The sequence below is a fragment of the Globicephala melas genome, chromosome 8, assembly GCF_963455315.2.
Source record: "Globicephala melas chromosome 8, mGloMel1.2, whole genome shotgun sequence".
Classification (NCBI taxonomy): Eukaryota; Metazoa; Chordata; class Mammalia; order Artiodactyla; family Delphinidae; genus Globicephala; species Globicephala melas.
In genome coordinates, this window is record NC_083321.1 from 74,819,511 (window position 1) to 74,841,905 (window position 22,395).

Sequence of the window (22,395 nt, forward strand, 5' to 3'; positions counted from 1 at the left end):
TCCACCAACGATAACAAGCACTAAAATCTATACTAAGATAAACATAAAAATCAGAAATAAGTCAGTCACAGACAGCAACCCCCAAGTCTACAGTTGCTCCCAAAGTCCACCGCTTCAATTCTGGGTTGATTTGTTGTCTATTCAGGTATTCCACAGATGCAGGGTATACCAAGTTGATTGTGGGGATTTAATCCGCTGCTCCTGAGGCACGGAGAAATTTCCCTTTCTCTTCCTTGTTCACACAGCCCCTGGGGTTCAGATTTGTTTTTTGCCCCACCTCTCGTGTAGCTTGCCCCCAGGCTTCAGTTCCTGTTAAAGCAGAGGCTGATTAGGGCATTGTTGCTAATTCAGGCCAAGGGGAAGGGAGGCGAACGGTAGTTAAAAATAGAATGTGGGGCGAGACTGCGGCAGCAGAAGCTGGCGTGACATTGCAACAGCCTGAGGCATGCCATGTGTTCTCCCAGGGAAGTTGTCCCTGGGTCACAGGACCCTGGCAATGGCGGGCTGCACAGGCCCCTGGGAGGTTGTAGCTAGTTACCTGTGCTTGCACCCAGGATTCTTGGTGGCTTCAGCAGCAGCATTAGCGTTTCATGCCCTTCTCTGTTGTCTGAGTTGATAGCCGTGGCTCACTCCTGTCTCTGGCGCTCATTTAGGTGGTCCCCTGCCTTCTGTGGGCAGACAGGGAAGGAATCCCCTCTCCTTGCTCACCCTGAAACAATGGTCTCTTGCCTCATAGGCAGGTCCAGAGATTTTCCCAGACTCCCTCCTGGCTAGCTGTGGAGCACTAGCCCCCTTCAGGCTGTGTTCACACAGCCAACCCTAGTCCTCTCCCTGGGGTCTGACCTCCAAAGCCCGAGCCTCAGCTCCCAGCCCCCACTCACCTTGGCGGGTGAGCAGACAAGCCTCTCAGGCTGGTGAGTGCTGGTCAGCACCATTCCTCTGTGCGGGAATCTCTCTGCTTTGCCCTCTGCACCCCTCTTGCTGCGCTATCCTCCGTGGCTCCAAAGCTTCCCCCACACCCACCCCCTGTCTCTGTCAGTGAAGGGGCTTCCTAGTATGTGGAAACTTTTCCTCCTTCACAACTCCCTCCTAGAGGTGCAGGTCCCATCCTTTTTATTTTGTCTCTGTTTTTTCTTTTTTCTTTGACCCTACCCAGGTATGTGGAGATTTTCTTGCCTTTTGGGAAGTCTGCAGTCTTTTGCCAGCATTCAGTAGGTGTTCTGTAGTAGCTGTTCCACATGTAGATGTATTTTTGATGTATTTGTAGGGAAGAAGGTGATCTCCACGTCTTACTCCTCTGCCATCTTAAGGTCTCCTGCAATGCATCATTTTTATCAATAGATGGAGTCTACTACTACAGGTGTATGTATCAAATTGTCTGAGTTTGTCTATAATAATACCTTGTTGGTTTGGAATTTTAAAAACGAATCCCTTCAGAGATAGAATCATCTTTGATTACTCTTTGCTGGGGACTGGAAAGCTCTACAGAGACCCAGGCTCTTCCACCCCTTACAGTGAACTTTATTTCTAAGAGAAAACCAAGAGAAAGAGGAAGGAGAGAGAGAGACAGAGACAGAGAGAGAGAGAGAGAGAGACAGAGACAGAGAGAGAGAGAGAGAGAGAGAGAGGAAGAGGGCTCACTGAGTCACTAAGACGCTTTTGAAGTGACAATGAACAAAGATATCTAACAGAGCACAGGCAGTCAGAATACATGTTTTTCAGACTAGTCCCTTATTTTCCAGTCTGTGATTTACCAGTTCTTAACTCTTTGCTTTTCCCCAGTCTGGGAAGCCTTTATTTCTCTTGTCCTGTTTTGACAATTTTCAGAATATAAGATTTGGAACCATAGAAACCTAGTTAAAATCAACTAGTTACTACGTGGCTAATTTTGTGGAAGTCTCCTTTCAGAACCTCAGCATTTTCAACTTTGAATTACAAATAATAATAAAACTCAACTCAGATAATTAAATAATAATATATGAAAGTGTTTGTAAATGTTGTTTAAATGTATAATAATTATTATTATAAATAATAGTAATAGTAGTAGTAGCAATAGTGGTAGTGGTAATCAGGTTCTATATTCCAAAGCCCTGGATTTGTGTCCCAAAGTTATCATTTATTTACTATACAAATTTACTTAATTGATTTCAGCCTCAGTTTGTCTTCTACAAAATGGAAAATTAACTAAGAGATACCTACCATATAGCACGGGGAATTCTACTCAATATTCTGTAATGGCTTATATGGGAAAAAAAAATCTAAAAAAGAGTGGATATATGTATATGTATAACTGATTCACTCTGCTGTACACCTGAAACTAACATAACATTGTAAATCAACAATACTGCAATAAAAATTAATTAAAAAATAAAGGGCACTACTGCTAAAAAGAAAAATTAAAAATCACTGCTCTATAAAAGAAATAAAAATAAAACGAGGAAATTAATTCTAGTCACATTGCTGTTATGAGTGTTACATGATATATTGCATATAAATTATTCAGTATAATGTCTGACATATAGTAATTATAACACAAGTAAACTTTAGTTATTATTCTTATTAATTATAATTTACTGAGTACTTGTGACATACTAAGTATTTACAAATGATCGATACTCATAATAATATTGTAAGGAGACATTGTTATCCACAATTAATAAATGAAGCAGCAAAGGGTAAAAGTAGTTGGCTCAAGGCTAGAAAATGATGGTACTAGAATTTAAACCCAAGTGTCTGACTCTAAAGCTCAAGAATTTTAATATATATATATAAATATAAGATATATTTATTAAAAGTTAATCTTATGCATTATAGATATTTATAATATTAATTTAAATAATTGTATTTTAATGAGTAAAGACCAGAAGGAATTCTTTTTTCATGACTTGATTGTGCAGTTTAATTCTAACTGAGATTTTGACAAGGTTTCATGTGCTTTTCTGAATTTTAAAAAATTCATTATGATGCAACAACATGCAGTATAATATTTTGACAATAATTTACTCAAGTTATTTATTTATCAAATCACTTATTTTCCTCTTTTAAAATAAAACTTTAAGTAACAGCAATACAATTTGGTATACAATAATACATTTTAGTTATTTTCATGTAATTTTTTTTTGGTTGTAGCTAAGGAAAAAGCTGCCTTCCTTTTTATGCCTCTTCTCTTCTGATTTCCTTATTCACTTTATCTACCAGCTGGTAAACATTTAATTGTATACAGTTTTGTCATCTTTATTCAATTATTTGACTTATTTTGAGGACATGTCTCATTTATTCCATGAGAATGTGTGTACTTGCATTACATCATTTTCCCCTTACAATCCAGCATCATTAAGCACTAAAAGTCCTTGATTGAATGAGTGAAGAAAGGAATATGTGAAAAATGCATGAGGACGAACATTTTCATGTCTGTAGTACCCAAGTAGTAACACTATATTAGTTCATGATTTTCCTTTATCAAATATTATTTTTAACATTCTAAGACTTTTACAAAATTTGGGTATTTTAAAATAATGTTTTTGTTTAATGTTATTCTCCTTAGCTCCTCTTTTGATGAATTCAAAGATATATATTTTAAAATGTACAACATCTATGTTTGAGATGTGTTTTTTCATTTCATATATCATATTTTTAAAAGCAGTCTTGGTCAATGACAGAAAAAATCCATTTAGGTCTCTGCAATTTTCTAAAACAATGTAATTTGCTAGCTATACCTGTCTTTGGTAATATGCCTGTTTATTATGAGGAAAGTGCAAGAATTTTGAGTAGGAACATAGTGGAGAAAAAATATTTCGAGAAATTTCGTTTCCTTTTGGTTCTTACAGAAAGTGTGGACTACGGGCCAGTGTTTGTGCAAGAACCAGATGATATAATTTTCCCGACGGATTCTGATGAAAAGAAACTAGCACTGAATTGTGAAGCTCGTGGCAGCCCAGTTCCCAATTACAGGTAGAAATTCAATGTTAATCATTTTTCTTAAGTCTTAAAAATTCCTTTCAATGAGATTCTGACACTCCCTGGGAGTATTATAATGTCTCAAGTAATTTTTATGTACTTGTCTTCTGATTTTTCCTAAGATGGCTTCGAAATGGAACAGAAATAGATTTGGAAAGTGATTATCGCTACAGTTTGATAGATGGGGCCTTCATTATAAGCAATCCAAGTGAAGCAAAGGATTCTGGCCATTATCAGTGTTTGGCAGCCAACACGTTTGGAAGTATTCTTAGTAGAGAAGCTGTACTTCAGTTTGCCTGTGAGTAAAGTATTGCTCTTTCCACATATACATATATATAGTGTGTTTGTGTAAATATATATACATATACATATATATAAAACTTTAAAGTTTAGTGAGGCAATAGCTTATGACTTCAACTTTTAAAATCATGGTATAAACTGGTAACGATTAGAAGTATGAAAACAATGTGTTTCTTCCTGAGATATTTTCAAATTCCCTGAAATGTTTGCCCTCTTCACATAAATAGTAGTCTGGGGAGGTTAAAAATTCTGTTCATAAAAGCAGATAAAGTTTTAGAATTGAAATATCCTTTGAAATCTAGTAAGAAATAGATTTTTAAGTTTTTCTCTCTGCTTTAAAATATACACTTAACTGCTTTTATTCTTCCACTGTCTATTATAGTCACTATTTGCTATAGATTCTTCTGTACCTAAGATAGCACACACTAAAAATTCTGCTTGTAGTCAGGTAACCAAAGAAATGCCTCTGAAATGCTAATCACTCAGATTCTGATTATAACTTCCCTCCCAAGTGTCCCAGGTTTTTTTATTAGAAAAAAGACACCACATGTAATCATTCATGTATACTAGAATATATACATTTTAAAAAAATAGATCATATATCTAATTAACTAACTGTAGAGATTTCTTAAAACTCTTGAAATCATTTCATTTATGATGGGGTCTTACACCAAATTAAGGATAGGCTACTGGGTGAGATCATTTCTTAGTAGGTAATCCTACTTGAATTAAATTCTTGAGGATTATAATCTCTAAGAAATAGAAGGGCCAGTGAACTTTGTGCTAATAATTCATATGTAACTATAATGGCTATGTAATTTGTCACAAAAAGAATTTTTAAGTTAAAATTACACCCTGAAGAATGGAATAATTGATTTTTGTCTGTATAATCTTCATGTATTATGTCTAATTAACCCCAAACCCAGACACCCTATTAAAGGAGTGTGAAGGAGAAAAGGAAAGAATAAAGGAATGATAATGGATTCAGTTTCGAGAACATCGAGTTAGGTATTAGAAAAATCAAAATATTATCTTTTAAAGTATAATTGGCTAAGGAGTTTAGACTGGTACTTTACATACACCAAATATACCAAGATAGGGACCTAATTATACTCCTTTTGTTTTTGAAAATATTATGTGGTGTATCACAGAACCTAATACTTTTCAGTATTTACATTGAAAAAATCCTAATAAACCAAATAAACAACCCTCCTAATTGCTCCTCTCTTCAATAGAGCAGTCTTTTCAAGACAGATACAGCAAATCCAGAAAACACGATGTACTAGTATTAGTGGCTTATACCTTTCTCTTTGGTCTATACTCTCTAACACAAGTACGCTAATTCTCAATAGCCTGTAGATCAGTTGTTTTTCTCCCAAATCAACAGTGGTGGCAAAATATGCAAAGTTTTCTGTATTATTCAGAACAGAAATCTATTTACTGAAAGATCCTAGATGTCTATATGATTGTGCCTTTCTAGATTTTTGCAAAGACCTGTCACAGCTATCAAATAGTCAATTCCACCTACCGTGAGCAAGTTGGCACCAGCATTTACAGTTCAATGACTAGGCAAGGGAAGCTTTATCTCTCAATCAACCTACATACCTACTTAATTATCTTATCTATTCCACATCAAGCTGTCCTGAACTTAATTTAGAGCAATATTTGCTTTATTTTTAACTTAAATGTATGGGTAGACAGACATATGCAATCATTGGTAGTGTCTTATTACTCTGCCTTACCCCAACCCCACCCCACCTGACTCACTGCTGTGTTCTGGAGGCCATACGTATGCATAAGAGCCTGTAAGATGCCTGGTTGAAGCAGTCAGTCACTTACATAGGGAAGGCCACTTCTGCCTCAAAATTGCTCCCCTAGATTCCATTATGTCTGTGTTGATGATATAAAAATTAAGTCTGTTAGGCTTAGTTTTATTTTTTGCCAGGTGATATTTGGGAAAAAAATGCAAATACAGGTGATAGAGAAGATAGGATGAAGACAATCAATTTGCTTTCTAGTATACCTGGGTGCGAGCATGGGTGCTAGGAGTCACCCATGCTCTAGGAATCAGGGTAGTTTTATGATTAGGGGGAGAAAATGAGGTAGGATGCTGGGGAGAAAGAAAAGAAGGGGCTTCTGAAAGGAAGTGAGAGCATACAAATGTAAAGCAAGACTACAAACTTGGTGGCAACTTTCCTTTACATCATGATTTTCTATGACCAGCCTCCGAGATAGAGAATGAACTCACTATTTGTTGTTCATAGAATGTCTAAAGGACTTTTGTGGCTACAGGAACTCTGATTACTTTTTATACATTTTGAAACTGAAATCATTAACTATCTATATCCATCAGCCACTATTTATGCAAAAATTTAAATATGTATTACATAACTAATATTTCAAAACAAGTATATTTAGTAAGTTTAGATAATTATTAAAAGAGATTAAATTAAATATTTAAATCTAATACAAGTCTGTTCAATGTTTTAAATGTTATATAATTAGACAAAATTACAAATTACCAAAATGATTACAAACTTATGAACTCAGTTTACAGTTATTTTATTATATAAATATTTTTACCTTTATATCTTAATTTTATCATGTATTACACAATAATTTTATCAGCTATGGTTTTCTACATTGTGTAGTGCAATTGTGATCTAAAATCAAATAGAAAGGAGGATCATATTACCTAATCCAGAGTAGTTTCTGAGTTATCAACCAATTGAATTCAGGTTGCTCCTTTCAAAGTGAGACTGTTAACAGACTTGACCTCTTTTATAATTTGAACATTATTTTTGTTATATAAATAATACTTTAAATAATAATACTTTAAATAATAATAATAATACTTTAAATCTATAGCTTTTACATAGGTTTTCACCTTTTGAAATATGACATATTTGCCTAAAATAATGTGATTTTAAGACTTAATTGGACAATGTTAAATAGGCATTAAATGTGTCTTCCCTGATTATATTCATAGAAAAAAGTACTGATCTATATTTTATAAATAGGTACATATTTAAATGAAGAATCAAGATATTCATATATTAACAATTCCATACTTATTAAAAGTAATAAAATTTAAATATATCCTACTAGAATTATCTTCCTTTTGTATGAAATTATATATATTATATACACACATGCATCATAGTAAACGTTCCAATTTTGAGTATCATTAAAGTTGCATGAGATTTTGCAGATTTACCTTATTCATATACATATATAAATTGTCACAATTTGACTATTGGGAATCCCTGAATGTTAGCTTCTTTGTCCTCTTATTAACCAGAAATATATTTTAAAATATTCTAGCTTTCCTCCAATAACATCTTGATCTTGTGTCCACCCCCCATGTAGATTCAGCTACATTTCGTTGACCATAATGCGTAATGTTATTTATAGAGACTAAAATCTAGGTGTTAGAGGTGCATATAAGATTGATCCAAATAAGTTCTGGTGCTGAGGAGGATGACATTATTGCCAAACCAGTTTAGTAAAAAAAAGATTTTTAAAAACAAAAACTTTTAGGGTCTCAAGTTCATATAAGTAGTTTATATTTATTTAATGCTTACTTCTATGGCAGACAACGTTCTAAGTGTTTTAAAATATGTTAACTCATTTCATCCTCATAACCAACCTATGAAGTATTATGCTGTTAAATGTAAACACATTTTACAGATGACACCTCTTATTTAACTCTAATAGTACTCAGTCTTTTCCTTATATAAATATGTATTATATTCATTTTATGGCATACCCATTTTGTTTTAATTCCTTTCTCAAACAATAATTATATTGTAATCTTTCAAAAAAATCTTTTTATGTTTGCTTCATCAACCATCATTTTATAATCAATATATTAATACCTATGTGTAAAACAAAAATAAATACTGGGATAAAAAATAAGTATATAATCATTCTGCATTTATTCTCATTGTTTAAATTAGTTAATAAATCACTGGCTTAATTTTCCTTATGGAAATTTAAGAGCTTAAGACACATTAAGTCTCCTTCTAGATCTAGAATTTGGGGATTTATAGTACTTTTGGTATGTAATTTTTTTTTCTTACCATATTTTCTCTTTTATTTTTAATAAATGTATTTATTTTTTATTTTTGGCTGTGTTGGGTCTTCATTTCTGTGCGCGGGCTTTCTCTAGTTGCGGCGAGCGGGGGCCACTCTTCATTGCAGTGCGCGGGCCTCTCACTATCGCGGCCTCTCTTGTTGCGGAGCACAGGCTCCAGACGCTCAGGCTCCAGACGCGCAGGCTCAGTAGCGGTGACTCACGTTTCTAGTTGCTCCGCAGCATGTGGGATCTTCCAAGACCAGGGCTCGAACCCGTGTCCCCTGCACTGGCAGGCAGATTCTCAACCACTGCGCCACCAGGGAAGTCCATATTTTCTCTTTTATTATACCTTTTTCTTTTAATTTAAAAAATTTATTAGACAATCTATAGTTAGGACCTGGAAAACTACATTTTCTAAATAATCTTGAGACAGGACATGGATGACTGTGGCTGTTATCAAAAACTGAAACTATCATTGTAGATCCTGGCTTTTGAAGAGAATGGTGATTAGGAAATGAGTGTTGGCACTTTTACCTGCTGATGTAGCAATAATAAAGGACATATCTAATGTATACTAAGTGTAAAACAAATTTAGTTTCTTTAAAGTTTTGTTCCTATTCACTTGTCACTCAACATATCAAGTGTATATTTATATAATAATTATTGTAATTTACTAATATATTTGACGTTAACCTCATTCTAAAGATGATTTATTTGACTTGCCATATAAAATCATACACCATAAAGGATAAATATGTAAATTAGTAAATACAACACCAGGAAAAATGTACATTTCTTCATAAGAGGTCAAGATAGTATAAGCCATATGTCTCATAATTATTATGGTCAAGACACAAATATTTCCTTGGGACTCCCAGTAGTCAGAGAAAAAGGAGAAATACAAACATTTAAAGGATGTTTGTTTGAGAAAAAAATTTTTTCTTGACATTTAATTCTCATAGAAATTTCTCACCTTAGGCTTTATATAGAGATTTTAACATCTCTACATCAACTCAATAGCACGTTTAATTAGCCTGACTTAAAACCAAACCAAATTTTAAAATGTAACTAGAATTTAATCATGAAGCTATTCACTTTGTTCATTTAAAAATCTTTTTTTTTTTTAAATTTTGATTTGAGCAGCTAATGGATTTGAGCAGCTGCTGCTCCTTTTAACCCACCTCTCACATGTATAAATGTCTACCCATGAGGATCTTTCAATTTAAGCTCTTCCTAAATGAATATTTATAAACATGGCTCAGCTTAGTTAATGTTAATAATATACATTAGCATTAATAAATATATATCTCATAAGGGTGTAGTAAAAATTAATGAGGTGGAGAAGTCATGTCTGTGAACTGATTTTTAAGTTCAGAAAGACATAAATAAACACAAAGTTGGAGTATTATTGCTAGTAATGATTGTTACTGATTATCAATAAGATTATTTTTGACAGAGTATATTTTACTCCTGTAGCTTATGTTCATCATGAGTATAATTTCCTCACCTAGTATAGTGATTTTTCTTCAGTGACAAGCAAGAATACACCATAAAAAACTTTGTCACTCTATTAGCTTATTACCATGCTGATGAGAATTTTGAATTGATAATGTGACACTACACACTTCTCAAACATCCTTCAGAAAGCTAAGGCTCATAACAGTTTCTCCGAAGTTTGGATTTTTAGAAATAATTCATACCAGCAAGTCAAACATAAAATGAATCAAGAATAAAATCTCCTTATGCTGTCTCTTGCTTCAAAAAGATCTTTATATGCCATCCAGTAAATTGATAGTTCATATCTAAATTCAAACATATTGCTTTTCAGGGCATTTAAGATGATGTAGATCCAGAATATTCCATTAGTTTTCCTTGAAGCAGTTGATTAAAATAACCCCCTTAACTCTTTGAGAGATTATATGAGTTTTGTAGACTTTGTATTTAAGCAGTTTAAATCAACCTTTCATTTTCATATAAAACTCAAAAATTACTTCTCTAGTTTTTTCTTAACTTTTTCCCCAAAGTAAAATTGATCCTAGACTTTAAAATCACATTTTACTAGCATTTAACATCTAATGAAATTATTTGAATAGTTACTAACTCTACAGTATATTCGAAGCTTTATCCCATTAGTCTATGAGGTTTAGTTCATAATAAATTTATTAAATTATTTGAATATTAACCTGAATCAGTCACTCTGGCATGGATGATTTTACTAATTATAAAATTATCTGATTTTATTACAGGAGAAGTTATTAGTTTGTAATTTTGTCTTCTATAAACAAAGTAACACTGTTTTACTTTTATAAAACCATTACTCAAAGAATACGGTTTAAGTTTTCCTTTAAAATGACAATTATTCTGATCATAATAGATATGGTACCTGTACCATATACCCCTTGGGTATGGTACCGTATGACCCCTTGACAAACTATAGTATGAATTCTTTGACTGAGATCACAGAAAAAAATTTTAATTAAAAATAGTTTCACATCCTGCCGACTACACCACCCTCTGCTTATGGTGATCCATAGGCACTTCCCTGGGGGACCAGTGGTTGAGCCTTTGTCTTCCAATGCAGGGGGTGCAGGTTCGATCCCTGGTCAGGGAGCTAAGATCCTACATGCTTTGTGGCCAAAAATCCAAAACATAAAACAGAAGCAATATTGTAACAAATTTGATAAAGACTTTAAAAATGGTCCACATCAAAAAAAATCTAAAAATATTTAATTTTATGCTTTAAAGGAAAGTTATGAGTGAATCAAAGTGGAAATCTGTGGCCGATTGTCCTCAAATAATTAATTCTTAATTTTATTTAAAAATTTGCAAGAGTTGTGTTTATTAAAGTTCATCCAAACACATATTTTCATTATTTATGGAAATCATGAATAACTCTGGCCACATGTGAGAGATACAGTGAAATGGCTTGACGTCGGGTACAAGAGCTCCTCTCAGTGATCTCAGTGCTCTGCTTCTAGTTTTTAGAAATTCAGAAAGGCAGTTATTCACTCACATTGTGTGAAGTAACCCAGAAAGACCAGGTTCAGGGAGCATATAAATCCTCTGACCCTTAATGCCCAAGCCCATTTACCTAATTCATTGTTCCCTAATCCTTAGCAGAGTGTCTTTAGAGATCTTTTCCCAGCACAAAAAATCCATGGCATGAAAGTACAATGGAATTTAAATCTCACTACTAGTGCCGCTTTTACTTGATAAAATAGCAGTTCCATCTCAGGACATTCTATAGTCCTGATGAATAGAAAGATACTAATATACAACAAGAAGCATAAACAAAGGGGCAGATATGAGTCTTTTCTAAATTTATTTCACTCCAAAAAATCTTTTATTGAGGGACAAGTCCAAGTGAATATGTATTACACAGTCTAGCGTTCTCGTAACCTCATTGCCATTTCCACACATGGCTACTCTTCATGTATAACAATAGATGGATGGATAGATACATAGACAAATAGAGATGTGGATGTATAGATTTGTATATGTATGTATGTATATGTCTGTCTGTATGTATGTACATAAATTTAATAACACTAACACAGGAATAAGCAGCAATAGCTATTGAACGCTTAAAAGCCAGGCAAACTGTTAAATGCATTTAATGCATTATCACCCTCTTTCATCTTCCTATCAACCTTATGGGGGAAGTTCTATTTTTGACCTAATTTATAAATGAAAAAAAGTGAAGCTCAGGAATGTCAAGTTATTCTCCCAAAGTCACACAGCTATTAAAAAATAGAACAGCAGCTCCAATTCATATCTAACTTCAAATTTCATACTTATAATCTACCTTGTTCTACCCTACACTGTACTTAACCATACAGTTTTTGTTCAGCATATCTGTAGTTGTTTTACTCATAGAGCATTTACTCAATCTCTACTCTCTCGGGCATTGTTCTAGAAGTCAAGGAGCCCATAATGAGTATCTTCCCTTGACCTACAAGAAAAATTGCCTACTTGGAACTCCTGCCCATCCTTAACATCTCCCTTCTCCACCCTACCCGAGCCCCACTAAAATACCTCTGTATTGTTTTCTGAAATGATATAAAACACAATTATGACCATATTGCCCCTGCATAAATCCCTGATGTTTTACCATAATTAAACAGAAGTTTGTAACTTACCCTTTAAGTACATAAAGGGCAGAGAGAATCAGGGCGTTGCTCTGGAAATGTGTATGCAGACAACTCTGTAGGAAAAGCCAAATTAAGAGGTCATTTTGATAACCTAGGTAAAAAGGATTTGAAGGCCCTGATGTATTGGAGATGATAGATATCTGTAGGATGCTCCAAAATGAATGAGAATTTGCAAATGGCTGAATAGAAAGGGGTGGAAATGTAAAAAATATGGAGGAGTTAAAATATCAAAATTCTGAGCTTTGATCAATTCAATTGAGCAATAATAAAGTCACACAGAGAAGAGGAACCAGTTTCTGGCAGAATAAAGTGATTTCAGATGAGCTAGTTTTATTCTGATTTTCAGAAGAAAATACCCAACATTGAAAAATATTAGTTAACCCTCAGGAAAGGCAGGCAGGAACAGAACATATTGAATGAAACCATAGGGATGGTTCATCAAGAGAAATTATATTAGGAAGAAAACAGGACTAAGGATTAACCTTTAGGATTATACACATTTCTCTGATAGATAGTGAAAGATAGAAAGAAAGGAGTTAGTAAAGAAGATAAGAAAAGAATGATCTGAGAGGTGCAGCAGAAACCAATAAAATAGAGTAAAATAGAACTGATATTCAGAATTTTAAGGTAGGAACTGTCATTCATGTCAAATGTTGTAACACTCAGAAAAGACCTTAGGATTTTGAGTCTTTTAAAAATCAATTTTAGTAAAGATCGAGACAGAAATCAGAATTGAAGGCATTTAAGTATAAGATATTATAGTGGGTTATGATTTTGACCGTAACAGTAATGAGGATGTTTAACAGAGTTTTGCTGACATGACATGATAGTGAAACATAGTGTTATTTGGTAGTAGAAAGAAGGGAGTCAGTGTAGAGGAAGATGCTGAAAATACAAAATAGAGAGTGTCTAATTAGTGAAACGAATTTCTGCTTTCCAACTAAGGCATAGGTTTCCTTTAGATTTTAATTTTCTTCTAGGGAAATATTATGCCACACAGAAGATACTCAATGTTGTAAATGTATGTGGGACTAGAAAAAAACTTTTTTTTTTTTCAATAAAACACAACTATTATCTCAAGAGAAATAGAAACAACTTTACTACCATCATAACTTTGTAACACTCAGTGGAAGAACCACATGGTAGTTAGGTTTAACTGGTATTTTTCCCATTCCCAAAGAATGTAAAGAAGAGGAACTAAGCGTATAATCCCTAAGCAAGACCAAATAATTAGCTGTGTGCTGCTCAGAAGGGCTCTGCACCTGTGAGTTCATGGTCCTGGTTTCTATATGAGCTTTCTGCAGTGTTTTTATGTCTTTTTTCTTTTTTGTTTTTAGTCAAAATTTAGTAGTTTGGGAAAATTATGGAAGCCCACATGGGTTTCTCATTATAAATCCTAACAGGCCTACTTGCGTATCTGAAACAAGAGTTTTTTAAACTAAAAGCCTCTTCAACTTATTGCAATAAAGTCTTGTTCAACTGTAAATGATGCTGTATGATCTGTGTTGGATCTCATATTAAAGTATGATAAGCATCTTCCACAACTTTGTTTAGGATATCCTTACACATTGGACATTTAAGCTAGTCTGTAAGTTTGATAAGATTGTATCTCTGAGGTATGTTTATTGGGCTTACAGTCTAAGTTTACACTAAAGTGGGATGAGGATGATTTTTCTATGCCAAGGTTATGTTCTGTCCATTCTGTGGGACTTAAGGGCCAAGCACAGAGTTTTTTGGGTCATGGGAATCACTTCATAAACCATTAAGCCTATCTCTATGGACATATATGTATGTATGTATTTATTTGCCTTTCTTTTAAAAAAAATTTAAAATTTCATTTATTTTTGAATTTAAGGTACAATTGATGTATAATATTATATTAGTTTCAAGTGTACAACATGATTCAAAATTTGTATATGTTGTATACTTATTGGTCACCCCAATAAGTCTAGTTAACCTCTGTCACCTTACATACTTGCAAAAAGCCTTTTTTTGTGTGATGAGAATCTTTAAGTTCTACTCTCTTAGCAACTTTCAAATATTCAATAAGCTATTATTAACTATAGTCACCATGCTGTACATTACATGCCCATGACTTATTTATTTTATAACTGGAAGTTTGTACCTTTTGATCCCCTTTTCCCATTTCACCTATCCCTCACCTTCTGCCTTTGGCAACCACCAATCTGTTCTCTGTATCTGTGAGCTCAGTTTTTGTTTAAAATTCCATATATAAGTGGCATAATAAGCTATTTGTCTTTCCCTGTCTGACATTTCATTTAGCACAATGCCCTCAAAGTCCATCCATGTTGTCACAAATGGCAAGACTTCATTAATTTTTATGGCTGAATAATATTCCATTATATATGTACATCATATTTTCTTTATTCATTCTTCCATCAGTGGACAGTTAGGTTGCTTCCATGTCTTGGCTACTGTAAATAATCCTACAACGAACATAGAAGTGCAGATACCTTTTCGGGTTAGTGTTTTTATTTTCTTCAGGTAAATATTAGAAGTGGAATTGCTGGATTATATGATAGTTCTATTTCAGTTTTATTGAGGGCATGTCACACTATTTTCCATAGTGACTACACCAATTTACATTCCCACCAGCAAGGCATTAGTGTTTCCTTTCCTCCACATCCTTGCCAATACTTGTTAGTTCTTATCCTTTTGATAATAACCATTCTAACAGTTGAGAGGTGATATCTTATTGTGCTTTGGATTTGCATTTCCCTGATGATTAGTGATGTTGAGCATCCTTTTATGTCTCTGTTGGCCATCTGTATGTCTTTGAGAAAATGTCTATTCAGATCTGTCCATTGTTCAATTGGATTGTTTGGGATTATTTTGCTATTGAGTTGTATGGGTTTGTGTATATTTTCAACATTAACCCCTTATCAGATATATGATTTGCAAATATTTTCCCTTATTCAGTAGGTTGCCTTTTCATTTTGTTGATTGTTTCCTTTGATGTGCAGAAGTTTTTTAGTTTGATGTAGTGTCACTCTTCATTTTTGCTTTTGTTGCATTTGCTTCTGGTATCAGATTCAAAAAATCATGACCAAAACTGATGTCAAGGAGCATAGTGTTTATGTTTTCTTCTAGGATTTTTCATGGTGTCAGGTCTTATATTCAAGTCTTTAATCCATTTGGAGTTAGTTGTTGTGAATGGTATATGATAGTGGTCCAGTTTCATTCTTTTGCAAGTAGCTGTCCAGTTTTCCCACTACCATTTATTGAAGATACTGTCCTTTCCCCATTGTACATTCTTGACTCCTTTGTCATAAATGAATTGACCATATGTGTCTGGGTTCATTTCTGGGCTCTCTCTTGTGTTCCATTGATCTATGTGTCTCATTTTATGCTGACATTTTCACGTTTAGACAAAAAGTTACTATTCTTTATTTTCTTCACTTTTCCTCCTACCCTCCTAACACTAATATGATAAGCCTGCCCTTCTTCTTAAAACGCTTAAAATCTTCCCATCCATTCTAGAATAAAGTGCAAACTCCTACAAATGACTACAAGGCCATTTATTATTTAGATTCTGCCTGCTTTTCCAGCTTTCTTTCTAATTCTCAGGCTATACTAAACTATATACAGTGTTCAAAACATTTTATTCTTGTTCATGATATCATATTTTTACTTGTGATATTCACCTTGACTTCTGGGCTATTGTTCAATCACCTCTCTCTCTCTCACTCTCTTTCTCTCTCTCTCTCTCTCACATATGCTCCTTCTTGTATTTGTTTCTTGATACATTGCATGGCAACTATTGCTGACAATCATCTTTGGTTCCCAAAAGCCATTCCAAACTTGAGCACACCATTGATTCTACAGGACTGTGAATTCATTGAGGGCAGATTTCATGCCTTATTCATTTTTTTAGATTAATACCCAACTGCTAACATGCAATTTCATAGTCAACACTCAGAGAATGTTTGTCAAATGAGTAAGGGAATTAATGAACACTCTCCAGCACCACAGTGGCCGTTACCCTAAAAAAGAATCCCCTCCTGGGCTTCCCTGGTGGCGCAGTGGTTAAGAATCAGCCTGCCAATGCAGGGTACACGGGTTTCAGCCCTGGTCTGGGAAGATCCCACATGCCGCGGAGCAACTAAGCCCGTGAGGCACAACTACTGAGCCTGCACGCGTAGAGCCTGTGCTCCACAACACGAGAAGCCACGACAATGAGAAGCCTGCACACCGCGAAGAAGAGTAGGCTCCGCTTGCCGCAACTAGAGAAAGCCCACGCACAGAAACAAAAACCCAACACAGACAAAAATAAATAAATAAATTTATTTTAAAAAATTAAAAAAAAAAGAATCCCCTTCTGAGACTATAAGAATAATTATTTCTTAGGAGATACATACACATTTTCCCTAACATTGCAATAGAGAATCAAAACAAATAAGACAGTTTATGCAGAAACATTTTATAAATTATAAAGGTCTACATAGATTGTAGTTAGTGAGATTATTACTAAATTTAAAATATATATTAATACCTATAAGGGTATTCAGAGATATAATTGATATTAATATCAAAACAGGTACTGATACTCATTTTAAAATTAATAATATCTTTATATACTATTTTGCTTACTATTGGTACTACATTTCATATTTTAATAGATATCTAAGACAAACTAAAGTAGCTCAGAGAAATATTGAAAAGTTGCCCTTTTAAATGTAACTTTACATATGTCCCTGACTGCAGACAGAAGAAAATTCTGACTTTCTTTTCTAAACATGATTCTAGAATTCTAGCAATATTTCTCTATTGATCCTGGTAGCAAAGAAAGTTTTCTAATTATTTCATAGCCTCATTGGGTTGCAAACATAGTCAAGAATATAGTGATAGAATTTGTCAACCTAAGCAACAAACCTTGCTCTTAAGTTCTTTGAGAATGTATGTGCAAATGTTACTCTATAGCATTCAGTGACAATGCTAATAATAATAATAATAGCTAAGATTTATTGATTATTCAATCGCAAACAAAAATCCCGTAAGTTAGGCATATCCACATTGTATTGAATGTTAGGAAACTGAAGGAGGTAATTCACTTGACATAGTTAATAAGAGATGAAACTGAAATTCAAGTCTTGTTTTATCTGACTATAGAACCAGATCGTTTAATAAAATAAAAGGAATAATAATCCCCTAATGTTTGTAGAGTTTTGCATGTGATATCACATTGAATCACCTGAACAATACTGAGGTTGTGCTGGGTGGTCTCATGACCTCTAATTTTGAGATCAGAAAATTGAAATGATAAAGGTCATATATCCTACTTGTGGCCATACAGCCCAGATTAAAAATGAACTTCATACATGTGATACAGCCATGTACTTAGGCACATTCATATCATCTTTGCTTTTAGTTTATACTGCAGTGTTTTCACACAAGACCACTCCTTGGTTTATTCTATCCTAGGAGCTTATTTATTCACACTGATTATTCCAAAACAATGCCACACAGAGAACATGAACACCAACTGCTTTTACTCTAATGTTATTGTTTCAATAAATCAAGTGATGTATAATTTCATATTATATTGAGGACTTCATGTTGGTTTTTATTAATGTCCAGGTGAAACTCAAAATAGCCCTAATTATAAGAGAGGTAAAAAAATTGTATTCACTCACTTCTACTATCAATATTATCAGGTCACATTTGATCAGAAGATACATGGAGACCATGGAGATTTCAGTAATGTGGTCTAGGGCTTACCTTCTAAAATAAGCCTAATTCAGCTTACTGCAATTGTATGCACCTTAGAAGGCCCAGCCTTAGAAATTTGGGATATACAGATATTCTACTTTAGTTCAAACTGTTTTCTAGCACCTGAAGTTTATAGCTACTGTTACTAGGCCTAAAGTAAAATCAGTTGAATAACTAGCAATAGCAATATGTATTTTTCTACTTTCAAAATTAGTTTTAGATGCAAGCTTTAACTGCAGTCAAAATTTTATGATTTGAGTTTTCATATTTTAGAAGTACTAGTAATATAAAATCTATAACATAATTTAGTTACATACAATGCATTTTCCCTAACATAATCTGGACGGCACTGTAAATATGGATAAGGCTAAATGAGCATTTAAATATAAAGCATAAAAATTAACTGTCAACCTAATCTTGTTTACCTTTACAACCCTGACACTTCTTCATCATTTTGAATAATGAGATTTTCTTTGATGTTGCCAAATATATTTCAGCATAAATAGCTCAGGACAAATAAAATATTTCAATACATACATTTTTTTACATGGTCTTGTTGAACTAGAAATACTTGTCCTTGCCCAGGATCCATTGAAACTCCTCTGCCACAAAATGATATCCTTCATCTTTGCTTATAACAGATGTTATTTTTTACCCCTGGCCTCTGCCATGGAGACAAATTATCATCTCTCTATAAAACTACAAAACAGAATTGCTTTTCCTTATTCATAGATTATGCAGACTTTGTAGGCATATCTCATTCTCAACATTTACAACCTTGCACAAGGAGAAAAGAAAGAACAAAAAAACTCATGTTTTTAACACATTTTAACACAACCCTGTACTAAATTTTAACTTTCCTAATTATCTTTCTTTTAAAATGAAATTTAAAATATATTTCATTATTTAGTTTAGAAAATAATTATTGATTAATTGTTAATCATATATAACTAGTAAATGAGTCACTAGTAAATGGCAGTGATAGAAAAAACACAGGGGCAGACAGATGATTCAAATCCTTTAAAACGATTTTAGAGAAAAGCAGCTCAATGGGCATTCTACTCTTACACAAATATAATAGCTTGTTAGAGAAATTTTCACCCTCTAAGACCTAATTTAGCAAATGAGCTGTTTTTTCTCAATAGCATAATAAAGGCATGTAACCTGGTGATTCAATTTACCTTAATGCTGATGAATGCTAAATGTTGATGTGCAGATATGTGTGTTTGGTTAAGAAGTGGTTTTGCTTACACTAAAAAGACTGAATACTCATCAAGGCCATAAAATTGTACTACTTTATTATAAAGTATTAATCATAATAAAAATTAGCAATCAACATTAGCATAGAAAGACAATTGAGGGTTAGGTTAGCTGGGGGCCCTTTGTTGTGTTTGAGATATATCTATCCTTTTACGACTGCTCTCCTAGAAAAGGATAAGGTAGAAAGTCTGTTAGTTGTTTTTTCTTTCATCAGAGTGGAGCCTTATACAATGAGAGAGATGGGATAAAGCAGCTTCTTTGCTCTGCTTAGAAGGACTAAGTCAGTGAGTGCAGTTACAGGGTTGGAAGTGGAGAAACTGAGTAAGTAGAGTTATGGAAAACATGGAGGAGAGATTTTCAAGGGTTTGTTAACCACATCAAATTCCATTGAGTTATTTGCAGGTAAAATGGGCAAAGTAACTGCATCTGTCAATTAAGGGAACACTGTTGAATATAAGGACAGTACTTCCATCACAGGAGTGAGGTAGAAGTTAGTATATGGGATGTCAAGAAGTGAGCATATGGTAAGAAATTGGACACAAACATTTGCTTCTTTAAAAGTTAGGCAGTGGGGGCTTCCCTGGTAGCGCAGTGGTTGAGAGTCCTCCTGCCGATGCAGGGAACACGGGTTCGTGCCCCGGTTCGGGAAGATCCCACATGCCGCGGAGCGGCTGGGCCCGTCAGCCATGGCTGCTGAGCCTGCGAGTCCGGAGCCTGTGCTCCGCAACGGGAGAGGCCACAACAGTGAGAGGCCCACGTACCGCAAAAGAAAAAAAAAAGTTAGGCAGTGGATGGATAGTGGAATTTACAATGATAAGAGGGTCGGAAGGTACACATAGTAAATCCTATATTCTACTGAAAAAAAATAATTTGAAATGGCTTTTATTCCTCGACAGTAAAATGCACGGGTGTTCTTCTAGCTTCATCTTTCTCTTCCTTTTACATCCAATTAATTTTAACAACATCAGAGTCTCCTGACCATATCTAAATTGAGCATTTATTCCTGAAATAGGCTTTCAGTGTCAGTACTGTACAGAGGATAGGTCCTTCTTTGAATTATACTCATATGCCAATGCCAAAATTTACAAACATTTCATCTTCATCCCATTTGAGGCTTACTAAAATATCCCTGATAGCTCAAAATTTTATCTTTGCAGAGAGAGCCACAGTAGAAATGCTGGTTGTGATTTGATTTACCAACTGCCTGACAATGTCACTTACAGCCCTACCCTCACATTTCTTTTGATTTGATGCTCAGATAGCTTAACAGCACTTAATCCCTAGATGAGCATTTCACCTATATGTGCCTCATTAGTTGGAGAGAATTTACTTTTACATAACACATTCTTTAAAGTCATTGCTGCCTACCTCATTTCTTATTCAGTATCTGTTTTCTTTGTTCTGTCCCTATTTTGTCCCTATTCTGTCCCTGTCCTGTTTTTCACTATGTGTAGGTATTCCCAAGTTTTGGGCAACTTCATCTCTATCTCTTTCAATCTCTCTCTCTCTCTCTCTCTCCCCCATCTCCATAAACTACCTCAGACACTGTCTCTTTTTTAACTGTTTTCCTTATGCAGGATAAATTCATATCTCCTAAATCCATGTCTTTATTTTTGACTTTATTTCTAATATCTAGTACTACATCATTTATTGAATATCTCATTCAGCATCATAATTCTAATTCACCCTCTTTTCTATAAAAATCTTCTAGGCTATGAATTTCCCTATTGTAAATTGTACCAATGATGACAAATTAGAAAACTTGAGACCATCTCTGATTGCCCCTCCTCATTATCCTTTATCCCCATAGCCAATCAATTTCCAAGTAACTGTCATACATTGATCATTTTCTTACCAAAGTGCAACCACCCTAGTTGAAGTCTTTAATGTACTTTTTACCTGGACTATTGTGGTAGCTTCCTGATTCATTTTGTCATCTCCATCCTCTCAAATCACCCCTTGTGTTCCTACCTCAATTCTTATCAAGACTCCCCTCTGCTGCTACCATCAATGTTCCACTGAGTCCTAAAATAAAAATTAAAAGCCACCACATCTGGACTCAGGCAATCTTTCTCAGGCACTTTTGTACATATTTGCTATTTTACTGCAGGGAATCTGTAATATCCCTTCTTCTCTTTGCTTCATACAGTTATGCTGACCTGGAGTGCCTTCTTATTTCTTGATTATTGACTTTTCAACTCTCCTTCAAGTTATAAACTACATGTTATGTTTTCCAAAAAGTTTTTTCCTGATTCTTCCCAGAGTGCAGTGACCTCTCTACAATGACAGATTCTTTGTACTCTGTTTATGTGACTTGAAGTCCAAAAATCTGGGTTCAAATACAAACTCCTAGCAGAAAAACTTGGGGCAAGTTACAGATTGTTTTCTCATGTGTAAAATAGGAAAAAAATCACAGACTATGGTTTTGATGTCACAAAGCCTCATTAGGGTCTTGTTATCTTTTTTGCTTAGAATGCTCATTCTCTGGATCTTCCCAAATCTCCCTCTTTCTCAGCTCTGATGATATTTTCCTCAACGAAGCTTACTCTGAACTCTGTAACTGATTAATTTTAAAAATATACTTATTTTCCATTATGACATTAGTGTGTCATTTGCCTCGAAGTTTCTGGAATTGCATATCACATCAATACGTTAGCAAACTAATGAAAAAAGGCAAAAGAATCTCATCTGTGTTTATTATACAATGATTCACATGGGAAAGTGTACACTCTTCTCTTGAAGCAGTTTCATACACCACAATTTTTGTTTGTCTCCACTGAGACATAAATGCTTCAAATATTGTGAGAATATATGTGAATCTTTAAGAATAAACACAATCATTGGAATAAAATAAACATACATCAAGTTAATAGGAGAATACCAGTTACAACAAGTGGAATCAGCTTCCTCTACCTTGGT

The 22,395-nt window shown here is 34.2% G+C and overlaps 1 protein-coding gene across 4 annotated transcripts in view; it reads left to right on the forward strand.

The window, feature by feature from the left end:
- The window catches only part of CNTN5 (contactin 5), a 1,371,648-nt gene that overhangs the window by 872,824 nt on the left and 476,429 nt on the right, over positions 1 to 22,395 (forward strand). For all 4 annotated transcript variants that reach the window (XM_060303945.1, XM_030883710.2, XM_060303947.1 and 1 more), the window contains 2 exons: positions 3,828 to 3,951; positions 4,080 to 4,255. In XM_060303945.1, the coding sequence (XP_060159928.1) occupies positions 3,828 to 3,951; positions 4,080 to 4,255 (300 nt within the window). The remainder of the gene's footprint in view (positions 1 to 3,827; positions 3,952 to 4,079; positions 4,256 to 22,395) is intronic.